General features: G+C 39.0%; 1 protein-coding gene across 1 annotated transcript; it reads right to left on the bottom strand.

Moving 5' to 3' along the window:
• Positions 1-5,335: 5,335 nt before the first annotated feature.
• Positions 5,336-6,730, bottom strand: LOC126795556 (anthocyanidin 3-O-glucosyltransferase 7-like). Its single transcript, XM_050522370.1, has one exon. The coding sequence runs from the start codon at positions 6,728-6,730 to the stop codon at positions 5,336-5,338; it is 1,395 nt and encodes a 464-aa protein (XP_050378327.1).
• Positions 6,731-12,670: the final 5,940 nt, after the last annotated feature.

Raw genomic sequence — 12,670 nt, forward strand, 5'->3', positions numbered from 1 at the left:
AATTTTTTTTACGTACGGTGAATGTAAAAAATAATTTACGTACAGTAAAATTAAATTTTATTTACATATGGTAAATGTAAATTTAAATTACATTCAGTAAATGTAAAAAGTAATTTTAGAAGGGTAAATCAGTAATTAATATTTACTGAGACAGAATGTATATTTGAATAGTTTTTTATACGTACAGAAATACGTGAACAGTATGTACTCGTACAGGGATATGCAATGGATGAGTATTTGTACAGTAATACATGAATAGTAAATACGTGAATAGTATACAGTGAATAGTTTCAATGAACAGTGATTCGAAACAACAGAAATTGCTGAACAGTAACAGATTATTACTGTTACGGCATTTAAGGTTTACGAAACGTTTGTAAATTCTTTTCTTATCTTTTCAAGGTGATCAATAAATCAAGGAAAGGAATTATCTTCGGAAATTGTGGAATTACGCTCGAGTTGATAAGGTGAGTAAAATCTCACCTATTTACGAATCTACCCTTGTGGAGATTCAAGATGTTGCAAGAGTTTTTAATATTGATTTACGACATGTATACGATATAGCGGATTACATATATATTGTATAAATGGTAATAAGTACATATATATATATAGTTTGCTATATTATATACTGTTATGAATTCATTATAATTGGTCAGTTCGATGACGAGAATTAAATATTGAGCATGTGATTTAATTTGTACAATAATGAGTAGATTATTGTACGTGATTTTAACGTTGTGATTTGTTAAATCGTTTTGTCTTCGGGCGTGTTAAAGAAATATGACATGTATATAATAAAGTGGATTGTATATATATGGTATAAATGGTAAATAGGTACATATATATAGTTTGCTATATTATATACTGTTAGGATTTCGTTTGTGAATTATGATCACAGTGGTGATGAGAATTATATATTGAGTACGTGATGAAATTTGTACAATAATAAGTACATTATTGTACGTGTTTATGTCTTCGGACCAGTCTTCGGACGTGTGTGGCATGTCGGAACCTAGCCTTTGGCCGGGCGAAAGTTACGATACAGTTAAAGCTCTAGTCTGTCTGCCGGACATCGGGTAGCGAGGAGGTTGCCCGATGTTGGACATAGGGTAGCGAGGAGGTTGCCCTATGTCGGGAGTAGGGTAGCGAGGAGGTTGCCCTATGCCGGGCGTTGGGTAGCGAGGAGGTTGCCCAACGTCGGCGGTGTACTATATGCGGGGTAACAGAGGTGTACCAACGCTCATTAGTACTCGTATTATAAATGCATTTGGGCAAACAGAGGGGTTGCCCAATTTCTCATGAGTACTTTCATTTTCATATTTTCGGGACAACCAGATGGGCCGTCCATTGACTCATGAGTGCATTTATATTTTGTTGATTTGTGGATTGACATATATATTGATATGCGAGTTATATTTGTTTTATTTTACTCATACGAGCTGTAAAGCTTACCGGGTTTGTGTTTACAATCCCGGTACACCAATCCGATGGTGTAGGGGATACTACTGCAGGTGTCGATTCGTGAGAATCTAAGGACAACTCTGGGGACTCGAAGTCGTTCATTATCCTGCTTGTGGTGAGGTTTCTATTGTGGATTTGTGTGAGAACTTGTGAGGATTTATTTATGGTTTTATGAGAAATTGTGAGGATTATTACATTTCCATTTTTATGTAATATGGATTATAAATTTGGGTTGTAATAATTGGTTTGTCTAAGTTGTATTGAGAACTCAGTAATGATCCGCTGTGACATTTTAAAAGATTTCGATTTCATTGAGATTGTTTGGTGTTTAACGACTTTAAAATTTTGAGTTTTTAAGCTCGAAATTTTGGGGTCGTTACATCGTTCTAACTAGGGATTGAGAATCGATTTAATTCTAACTTAATTGATCTAAACTAAGAACATAGATTTTAGGTTTTCAAATAAAAAATTATAAAAGAAAAAAGGGTATCAGAATCAACCACCTAACAACCCTATTTATGAGAGTCTTCTGATTTTGATCATTTTGCATGCCCAATATATATAAGGATTTTCAGGTGCGGACGTCCATACCTTACATAAGGTAAAGATTCTCCAATTCCGGCGACGGCATGTCTCAATTGCGGGGCGGACCACGACAGTTGTACTCCCCACCTCCCGGCGGTCCCGTCTGTGTCGGTCGAAGCTCCATCGGTGACTCACGGTGGCCGAAATAACGAAATCACCGGAATCTGCCCAGAAACTTGATTTTTACAGATTACGGCCGTCGTGGGTCACTGATGGAGTTCCAAACGGCACAAACGAGATCGCTGGGAGGTGGGTAGTGCGGTTGTACTGGTCCGTCGCGCCATTGCGGCCTGCCGTCTCCAGAATCAAAACATCTGCATGGTGCAGACGTCCGCACCTGAAACTGCATGTATATATATATAATATATCTTCTTGGTTTTCTTGTCTAATGTACGACCAAGAACTGATCGGATTGTTTGAAAAATGTTATGTTTCCGCGACGTGAATATCGACTTTTATTCCGTCGCTCAGTTGCGAAAACTTCTTTCACAAAAGTAGTAGAGCTCGTCGATACGAGTTTGTGGACATGTCGCGTGTTCGAATCGGACATCGGACGTTGAAGTTATTAACGTCGGAAGTTAGTTTCCGATTTTAGAAACTAGTATAAAAAGGGATTTTTTTCAGCTAGGGTTCCCATAATTGGAAACCCTCTCTCTCCTCACCCTCTCCGCCTCCCTCTCTTCTCTCACCACGAACTCTCTCTCCCTCACCTCAGAAAATCGCCTCTGGCGATCTACCTCCCTGGGCCGCCGTGACACACACCGCCCTGCCCTACGACGTCGCAAGGACCCCTGCAGCCACCCTTCAGCTCGCCAACCCGTGCCTCGCCACCGTGAGGACGCCCGACGTTGCCAAAGATCCTGGAAATCACCGCGCCGTGCTTCTCCGCCACCACCGTGCTCGAGGCGAGCTCGCCACCATCGAATCGAGGTGAGATGCATCCTAGGGATGATTTTTGTGGTTGTTGTGATGATTTTCGTGTGTTTGGAGTGAGATCGGAGATTTGATGGAGGAGGAGGGTACCGCCGCCTGGAGGCGGCGCGTGGGGGTGCGTGTGTTAGCCTAGGGGTGGTCTGAGACCGTAGGAAGGAGGAGGAGGAGGAGATGAAGGTTTTGGGGGCGGCGGTAGCGTGCTACGCGCCGGCTTTACGCTCGGTGCGTGGACCCCACGCACTACCACAGTGAGTGGCGCGTGAGCGCCACGCGCGGCTTGCTGGAGGTGGCGCGTGTACCCCACGTGCGGCGGCACATGAACAGTATTTCTGAAGGGTAAATTTGTAATTTATTTTACATACGGTAAATATAAATTTTATTTTATGTACGGTAAATGTAAATGTAAAAAGTAATTTGAGAAGGGTAAATCAGTAACTAATATTTACTGAGACAGTATTTATATTTGAATGGTATTCATACGTACGGAAATATGTAAACAGAATGTATACGTATAAGAATACGTATTTGATGTGTATTTGTACAGAAATACGTGAATAGTAACCCCGTGAACAGTATCTTCATAAAATCAGAAATTGTTGAACAATAACTTATTATTATTGTTTCGGCATTTAAGGTTTACGAAACGATTCTAAATTCTTTTCTTATCTTTTCAGGTGATCGATAAATCAAGGAATTACCTTCGGAAATTGTGAAATTACGCTCGAGTTGATAAGGTGGGTAAAATCTCACATATTTACGAATCTATCCTTGCGGAGATTCAAGATTTTGCAAGAGTTTTAAATATTGAAATACGACACGTATATGATATAGTGGAATATATATATATTTGTATAAATGGTAAATAGGTACATATATATATATAGTTTGTTGTATTATATACTGTTATGAATTCATTGTGATTATGTCACTTTGATGACGAGAATTATATATTGAGCATGTCGAGTTAATTTGTACAATATGAGGTGATGATTATTGTATGTGATTTTAACATGGTGTTTGTTAAAACGTTTTGTCTTCAGACGTGATTTGATGTCTTCGGACCAGTCTTCGGACGTGTTTGGCATGTCGGAACCTAGCCTTTGGCCGGGCGAAAGTTAGATACAGTTAGAGCTCTAGTCTGTCTGCCGGAGTACTGCATGTGAGGTAACATATGGGTTATCGGCTCATGAGTACTCATATTTTTGGATGTTGGGTAGCAGGAGGTTGCCCAATATCGGCGGTGTACTATGTGAGGGGTAACAGAGGTGTACCCGCGTTCATTAGTATCCGTATTATAAATGTATTTGGGTAAACATATGGGTTGCCCAATTTCTCATGAGCACTTTCATGTTCATATTTTTGGGACAACCAGATGGGTCGTCCATTGACTCATGAGTGCATTTATATTTGTCGATTTGTGGATATTCGTATATATTGATATGCGAGTTATATTTTCATTTTACTCATACGAGCTGTAAAGCTTACCGGGTTTATGTACAATCCCGGTGCACCAATTCAATGGTGTAGGGGATAATTCTGCATGTGTTGATTAGTAGAAATCGAAGGACAACGCTAAATACTCGAAGTCGTTCATTTTCCTGCTTGTGGTGAGGTTTTTATTGTGGATTTGTGTGAGAACTTGTGAGGATTTATTTGTCGGTTTTGTGAGAGATTGCGAGGATTATTACATTTTCATTTTTATATAATTGTTGAATTATAAATTTAGTTTGTAATAATTGGTTTGTCTGAGTTGTATTGTGAACTCAGTAATGATCCGCTGTGACATTTAAAATGATTTCGATTCATTGAGATTGTTTTAGTGTTTCACGACTTTGAAATTTTGAGTTTTTATGTTCGAAATTTTAGGGTCGTTACAAACACAAGGTTGGTCTCTTGTGTTTTTTTTTTGACTGATTATTTACTTCTAGCCGCAACTAAACATGTAGTCATTCTTCAAACGTCCAGATTAGGATGTGTGTATGATAACATTATGGAGGAACTCAGTTCGATGTCTGGCACTGTATTTATCGTCAAGCCAATATAGTGGCCATGATCGAGTTAGCTAACTAAGTTTACTTTGAATTCAAGAAATTCTTGTAATTGGGGAAACATACCTCCGGATTTTATTAGCTCAAACTTACAGCTAGATTTGTAGCTGTTAGTTTTATTTCATTAAAAGATTTGACGATTTCTCTCTTGAACAAACATTGTGGAATCAAAACTTCAATATATTTTATTATCAACTGTAAGGCTGCAGTTCGCATAGCTAATATTTTAGAATTCATATTTTTCCTGGTGACTTCTTAGACTACCTAGTCAGACAGTCAAGGTACGTAAGCTGAATGATCATGTCTCAAAGCAAAGAAATTATATCCACCAAAGTATTGAAATCTTGTATAGCGCTTCCAGAAGGCCCGGCAGCCTCTTTAACAATCTCTTTGAGGGCTCTAGCCTTCTCCCTCACCTCCTTCCCTTTATCATCTTCCAAAATCAGCTTGAAATTCTTGATAATTCCGTTCTTTGTGATTACTCCGCCCTCCACTTTTACTCCAACACCCCATACTTCCTCAACCATCCGCCCAGTCATTCTATGATCTCCGAACAATGGCCTGCAGATCATTGGGACCCCATTTGTAATGCTTTCATACACAGAGTTGCACCCGCAATGAGTCACAAACACACCTATTGAGCTATGTCGTAATACTTGCGTCTGAGGTACCCATGACACAACTCTCCCATTCTTGTTTACCCTTTCAACAAAATCATTTGGCAATAAGTCCTTAAAACTGCCTCTAAGAGACCAAAGAAATGGTGCATCAATTGCTTCCAGTGCCTCAGCCAGAGCTACAAGCTCACTCCTAGATGGAACTCCCACAGTTCCAAAACTGATATACACCACGGACGAAGCTTGTTGGTCGTCCAACCATGAAAGGCAGCCTGTGGCATCGGATTCTGATAGTGGCAATGGTGGTAGTGGTAATGAAAGGGTGAGAAAACCTACATTGAGCAATTTGACAGACTTGGATTTGAGATCATTTTCAAGGACTGTGGGGTTTAGTTCTTGATAGAAATTCATAACAACAACTGCGGACTGTGGCAAGACTTTCCCAATTTGTCTTAGGGTCTCCGAAAATAGAGACTCACTCGGAAGTACTTCATCTGGTAAGTCCTCAATGCGCATTGTAGACAAACTTGGAATGGCTTCTAGGGTTTTCACTTGACCATTAACACCGTCATTTATATATAAATGGCGAATAGTGTCAGTGTAAATATGAGCAGACAAGGTGCAAGGTAACGGTATCCAAATTGGAATCCATGGAACACCGAAATCGTCAGCCATCTGGCTACCAAAGACCAAGAATCCATCTGTTATTAGACAACTGATCTGCATGGTTGCGTCTTCAATTGCCTTCTCAATGCAGGTTTTGAAGTTTTTAGGAGCCGCCTTGAGGAAAAGGTCCACTGCCTCTAATGGGTTTCCAGTTAAGACGTGATTTGTTGGAACACCATATGATACATTGTATGGTATTATATTTTCCAAATTCTCTGATTTCGAGTTCTGGAACAGGGAATTGTTGGATTTTGAGGTGTTGATGAAAGAAAAGCGAGTATCTGGGGCAGCTTTTGCAAGCTTGCACACCAAGTTAAGCACGGGCTTTGCATGGCAACCAAACGGAAATGCAAGAACGGCAGCATGTCTTTTATGCGACATATTGTCCACTGCGTTCCTTTGCTGATCACTTACCATAGGTTAGCTCGATGCTTTATAAACAAATAGAGCTACTAGGTCATAGATCAACACCAAGAACTGATCCTTTAATTAACGTTGTTTCTTTCCTTCATTTAATTTACTAGCATAAATAACGAGTATGGATTTTTGTAACCTATATATGCATGTGAAAGTGTAACGAAATTATTATTAGACTTTAAAAGAAGTTACTTATAATCGGTCTATGAAAATTAGAAACAAAGTGGCAGATATGTAAAGTTCAGCCAGTTTGGTGTTGGCATGGTATGTGTAATGAACATTATTACATCAAATGAGTAACAACCATAATTAAACTCCACCAAAGTTAAGAAATAACGTTTTGCGGTATCAATTTCTCTACTTGGTGTAATGCTCTAAAATTGAGTGATAACGTTTTGCACTTTAAATTTCTCTCATATCTTGTTGGCACCGAGTAATTAAAAAGAAGAGGAATTTACAAAAGAACTACATGTCAGGAAAATCGTTATTCGGTGTCATTATTCAATGATGTTGATGTATCCACAAAATTTGCTCAACGTACGTATATAAATTAAATTTCATAGTGCTACCGCTTGCTTATTCTAAAATTAGAGAAATAGACTCCAAGCATATATGAACAATCAAGGGTAATTTAGTAGCACCTCGACAAATATCAAGCAACAACGTACATACTTATCACAAACACAATAACCCCACTCAATTACCACGTTAAATGTCCGAGTGTAGATGATATATGTCAGGTAATTAAAGAGTTTAAGCATCCATTCGGCCATTCGGGTATCTGGCAACTATAGATGCACCAAGTATCAGAAGCTTTCATGGAAGCCCATTATACTTCCTAAGTTTTTCTGCGGCCCATAAACTTTTAAGTTTGGAAGGGCTAAATGGGCTAATGACTCCATGTCACCATCTAAATGATCTAATCATAGTTGCCTCAGGGTGATAAGGCATGCAATTAAGCAACATAATTTTTCTCACCAAGAAAAAAGTAACATATAATTTTCGTAACATCATTCTTGGACCACTGTGTTTTTCATCAGCTTGCAGTCGGAACTTAAATTCAACTGTGATTAGGTATAGTCTGAAGTCTTAACTATGAGTGTATGACTAGATATTGTCTGCTACTAATGCTAGGTCTAAACTTAAAGCGCAATTCTTGACGGTTTTCTTATCTTATCTAACTAAAGCTTATGATTTAGAACATAAGTCGTACTGAATAATATTGCAAATAACACGTATGTTTATTTAGAAGCTAAGAAAGAATGAATGGTCGGTTTTGATTGAAGATGGCAGATAATGCTGAGCCATATATACATCTTTCAAATTTAGCTTTGACAAGTATTTGAAAATCTGAATCATTGACTGATGGTGAGATTGTTGGCAAAGACCATGACTGAAACCTAATCTTTTCAGTCTAAATTCAAAGTATTCCAAATCAAAATCAATCACTTCAATTGATTTTGATGATTCATTTTCCCACATAATAAACCCTTCGGCGTTGTACGTTTCGGTTCTAATCTTATTTGGTCAAATCTCATATTTTCCTTTGAGGAAACCTTTGTTGATATCAAAACACATGGTTGATCTAAACGTTGAATTTTCGATCATATATAGGTAGGTGATAATCTCAGTGTTCTTTAATAGGATGTTTGTTAATCATATGTAATAGGATGTTTGTTAATCATTTGAGAGTATGAGACATGCTTCAAAAAGTTTTTTTTATGACAATGGCTACTAACATTTTCCCCTAAAATGAGCTTACTTTGCCTTACTACGATGCGAGTTTGGCAGCATATAGTTGGTGATGCTGATAAAAGGGGAAACCAAACAAGAGTCATTCGTGGGGGTTGTTTAGATATGTTTCTCCACCTATCTTCCCCAGACCCTGAATTAACTTGAAAGATACAAGTATACGCTGCCGGATAAGGAAAATAATACACAATTCTTCCGAAAGAATTATTATTTTATATTTGTGTGTCTTAGCCTATTTAGATTTCCTGTTAGAGATAGATTTACATCTCTGTAATATATTAAGATTTCGGATCTTATGGGATTGTGGTTAAGTAATGCCTATATATAGGCACTCATATCATTCAATAAAGTTCCAATTATTCTCCGAATTATTCTTATATATATCATACTTAATCACATTATCACGTATTTTGCCCAAAAACTCTTAACTTTTAAAGCCCTAGAAAAACTAATAGAAAATTTTTTTTCTTTTTTTCTTCGCCGGCCGCCTTTGTCTCCGGTCTCTGGCGATTTTTCCGTCGACGACTCCGTTGCACGGCGTTCCTATCCCTTGCGCGCGCACCCCCCCCCCCCCGGCAGTCCCTACCCTACAACTCTGTAGTGCCCTTGCCTCCGCAGCCCCGCAGCTTCGTGCGCCTCCTACGCATTCGCCCTACAAAATCAACTTTTGCCTCCTAAGACTCTACATCAAAGCTTTAAAATTTGCTCTCCAGCATATGCACGCAAACAATGCGAACTTCAAAAGCAACATCTTCGCTCCAAAGAAGCTACTCCCGCTTTCTCCAATCATTCAAAGGTAACTTTTTAATTAACGTTCCCGTTTTTTAACATATATATATATATATATATATATATATTATACCAGGCAATATTCGTCTTTCTTCTATCTCCCGCCATTCTTACACTGCAGATAAGGCCAAATAAGGAAATTCGCCACTCTTCTCATTGGCGATGTTTTTCGTGTGACGGTCTTGGGGGAGTCACGATTGTTTTGAAAGGAAGGTTAATCGATTTCGTGTGGTCGCCTGAGTGCACCGCTGTTTTGGGGTGTGATCGTGAGTATCACCGTTTGCATCAATTTTATCTTGTGACCATATACGTCACCCCTTCTAATTCATGTCATACTTAAATCTAATAGATTCCGTGTTTGTTTTTGTAGATGTCATCACCATCGTAACCGGAATTTGGCATTCTTGATCTTGAAGGTAAGGAATACCGCCACTGGGTCTCCAACATAGAGCTCGTATTTGAGAGCCGAGGGATATAAGGCATGTTTTCTGACCCTTTTGCTATTTTTCCAGTTATGACCAAGACTCAAGCTCTCATCTTTATGAGATGTCACATCCATACTATTCTCAAAAGGCAATACTTGAACGAAAAATATCCTAAAGAACTATAAGACAAACTTTACTTGCGGTACAACAACGTTCATGATAAGCTCATCCTTGAATTGTTTATTAGATGGGATAACATCCGTCTATTGGACTATAAGAGAGTGGATGACTTCAATCAAGATATGTATGACTGCAATCCGACCTTGGCACCGTTAGTGTCATCAAGACTGACCTAGATCTTCTAGTTCAATCTCATGCGTACCACACTCATATAGAGGAAATGAAGATCTGGACTTTCACCGACTTAATGGCGCTTGGCAAAGAAAGAGAGGCATTCAGAGATCCTCCTCAAAAACAATAATAGACATGTTGGCACTAAAAAATTGTTACACCACAGTCTAACTATGAGAAAGCTTCTAAGCAAAACATACCAGCAACAATTCTTGTGGTGGAAAGTAACAAGGTCGTTCTCCGCCTAATTCCAATACTTGGACCCATGATGGTGGCGGCTCCACACCCTCGGGGGGAGGCCGTCCCCGTCTAAACCATCAAGGAGGCCGTGCGCCTCCTCCTGCCTCTAACTCTGGTCATGGCAAGTCTTCATGCTTTAAATTTGGATCATTCAAGCATTTTAATCACAATTGTCAAGCTAGTAAGGAGATAATGAAGGTAAACTCCGCATACAAGAAGTTTCTACAACCTAAATCGAACCATGTGGATGAAGAACTCGAGATCGAAACTCACCACATCTTCATGAAGCTCGAGCCCCTTACTTTCAAAGCTAAGACTTCAGCCCCTACAATGGATACTCCAGACTTTCATTAGTCACGTTTAGCTAATTCTAGCTTTAAGATTTCAAGTATTGTTATGGATTTGCCATTATTATTTTCATTGACTAAGTATTAGTTTTTTTATTTTGGAATTAGAAGTTCGCTTGTGATGTATTAAATATTGGCATCCAATAAAATTTCGTTTTCTTTTTTACAAGTCAATTTCTTGAGAATTTTATTTACCTTACACTTAGCATGATGGTCAATGTTTGCAACTCATGTGGTTTTTAAATTGGATGTTTTTTTATTATATTTGACCCTAATAGCACTACATTGTGAATTTGAAACTTCAAATTTGGAAAATGAATCTCAGAACGTCAACATTGACGTCGGAAAGATCCCTGCCTTTTCTAGCATTCTACCAGTTTCCAGCAACACCAGCTGATTCCGGCCATTGCAACATTTTATTGTTGTCTACCGCTACTCCGACTCCTACCGGTGCTCCTGCTGGACCTGCTACTCCAGCCTCCATACCGGCAATTTTCCGGACACCGCCAGCCGGATTCCGGTCACGGCGTTTCCCGGCGAATTTTTTTCATTTTTCCAGCATATTTCCATCCGTTTTACTGTAGCGTTTTCTCAGTCCAAATTTCACCAGGTTTTGAGTTATTTTAACATGATTTTCCAGTTTTCTCCTAGTCTGTTATCGACACCCAACTGCATTCTTTAAGTGTATTTTTACACCTTTTTGGATGGTTTGTACCACCATATTTATTGTTTGGTATTTTACTGCTTCAATGTCATGTTTTACCATCTCTTTAGTTGAAGAATGTAGTACTATTTTCATGTGATACACTTGATGGGATTGCACTTTGTTCTGATCTCCTTTCTTACAATATCTTATGGCGTATTTTCTAGAAATCTTCACCTTGTCGCTGATTCCTTAATTGTTATTTTGTATATGTCTCGCGACAAAATCGAGTGTCTTATTGATTGCGGAACCACCCACATTGTCCTACTGCACATGCAGTTGTACACGGATCTAGTGTTTTCGACTTCTTTAATGACGACAATGATTGGCTCTAAACCCAACATTAAAGGAAGAGGCACCGCTTCTTTTATGTTGCTTAATGGTACGACTCACAACGTCATTAACGCTTTTTATGCACCGAAACCTCCCCACACCTTGCTAAGTTTTAAAGACATACGTACCAATAGTTTTCATCTTGGTACTTATGTTGAGAATGGAGAGGAATGTCAATGCCACATCTTAGAAAAGATGAAGAGTCTCGGGAATGGTTTATATCTTACTTCCATTTGAATTTTTGAATCATATGTGGTTGCTTGCAATTTCTGTGATTCGGACACTCTGGATGTGATATGATAATTAGAATTCATACGGTCATCCATTTTCAAGTCTCGAAAGCGATTAGAGGACCACTTAACCCGTTCCCTGCATAGTGAGGCCGAGCATGCCCCTCTCGGCAGCTATACCGCATTTATGCCACCGGCGGCAGCGTCCCCTCCTTCACAGGAGTTTGTGATCCTCCCGTTATCTAATTCCTCTATGACGATTTCTATTGTCCATCGCTCGTTTTGCAAATCTTGTTCTCTGCTAAATTTGAAGGAAATCATTCATTTGCTGAGGCTTGAACTAAGAACATTTTATTCTTACAACGTATTCAATGTGACATTGGTGGACCTATTCAACCAGAATATAGACCTGTTTAGACATTTTATGGTATTGGTTGATGCATCGCTGCGTTGGTCACACGTCGCTTTATTATCCACAATGAATGCTGAATTTGCTAAGTTATTAACTGAAATCATCAAACTTCAGACTCACCACCCTGACCATCCAATAAAATCTATTCGATTGGATAATGTTGGAGAATTCACCTCCAAGACTTTTAACAATTACTGCATGTCTATTAGAAACGAAGTTGAACATCTTGTTCCTCATGTTCACAAAACGGTCTAACATAGGCTACCATCAGCCGTACTCAGCTTGTTGTGCGGGATATGGTTATGGGTACTAACATGCCGATCTCTGCATGGGGATATGCAGTGTTCCATGCATCGAC

The sequence above is a fragment of the Argentina anserina genome, chromosome 5, assembly GCF_933775445.1.
Source record: "Argentina anserina chromosome 5, drPotAnse1.1, whole genome shotgun sequence".
Taxonomy (NCBI): Eukaryota; Viridiplantae; Streptophyta; class Magnoliopsida; order Rosales; family Rosaceae; genus Argentina; species Argentina anserina.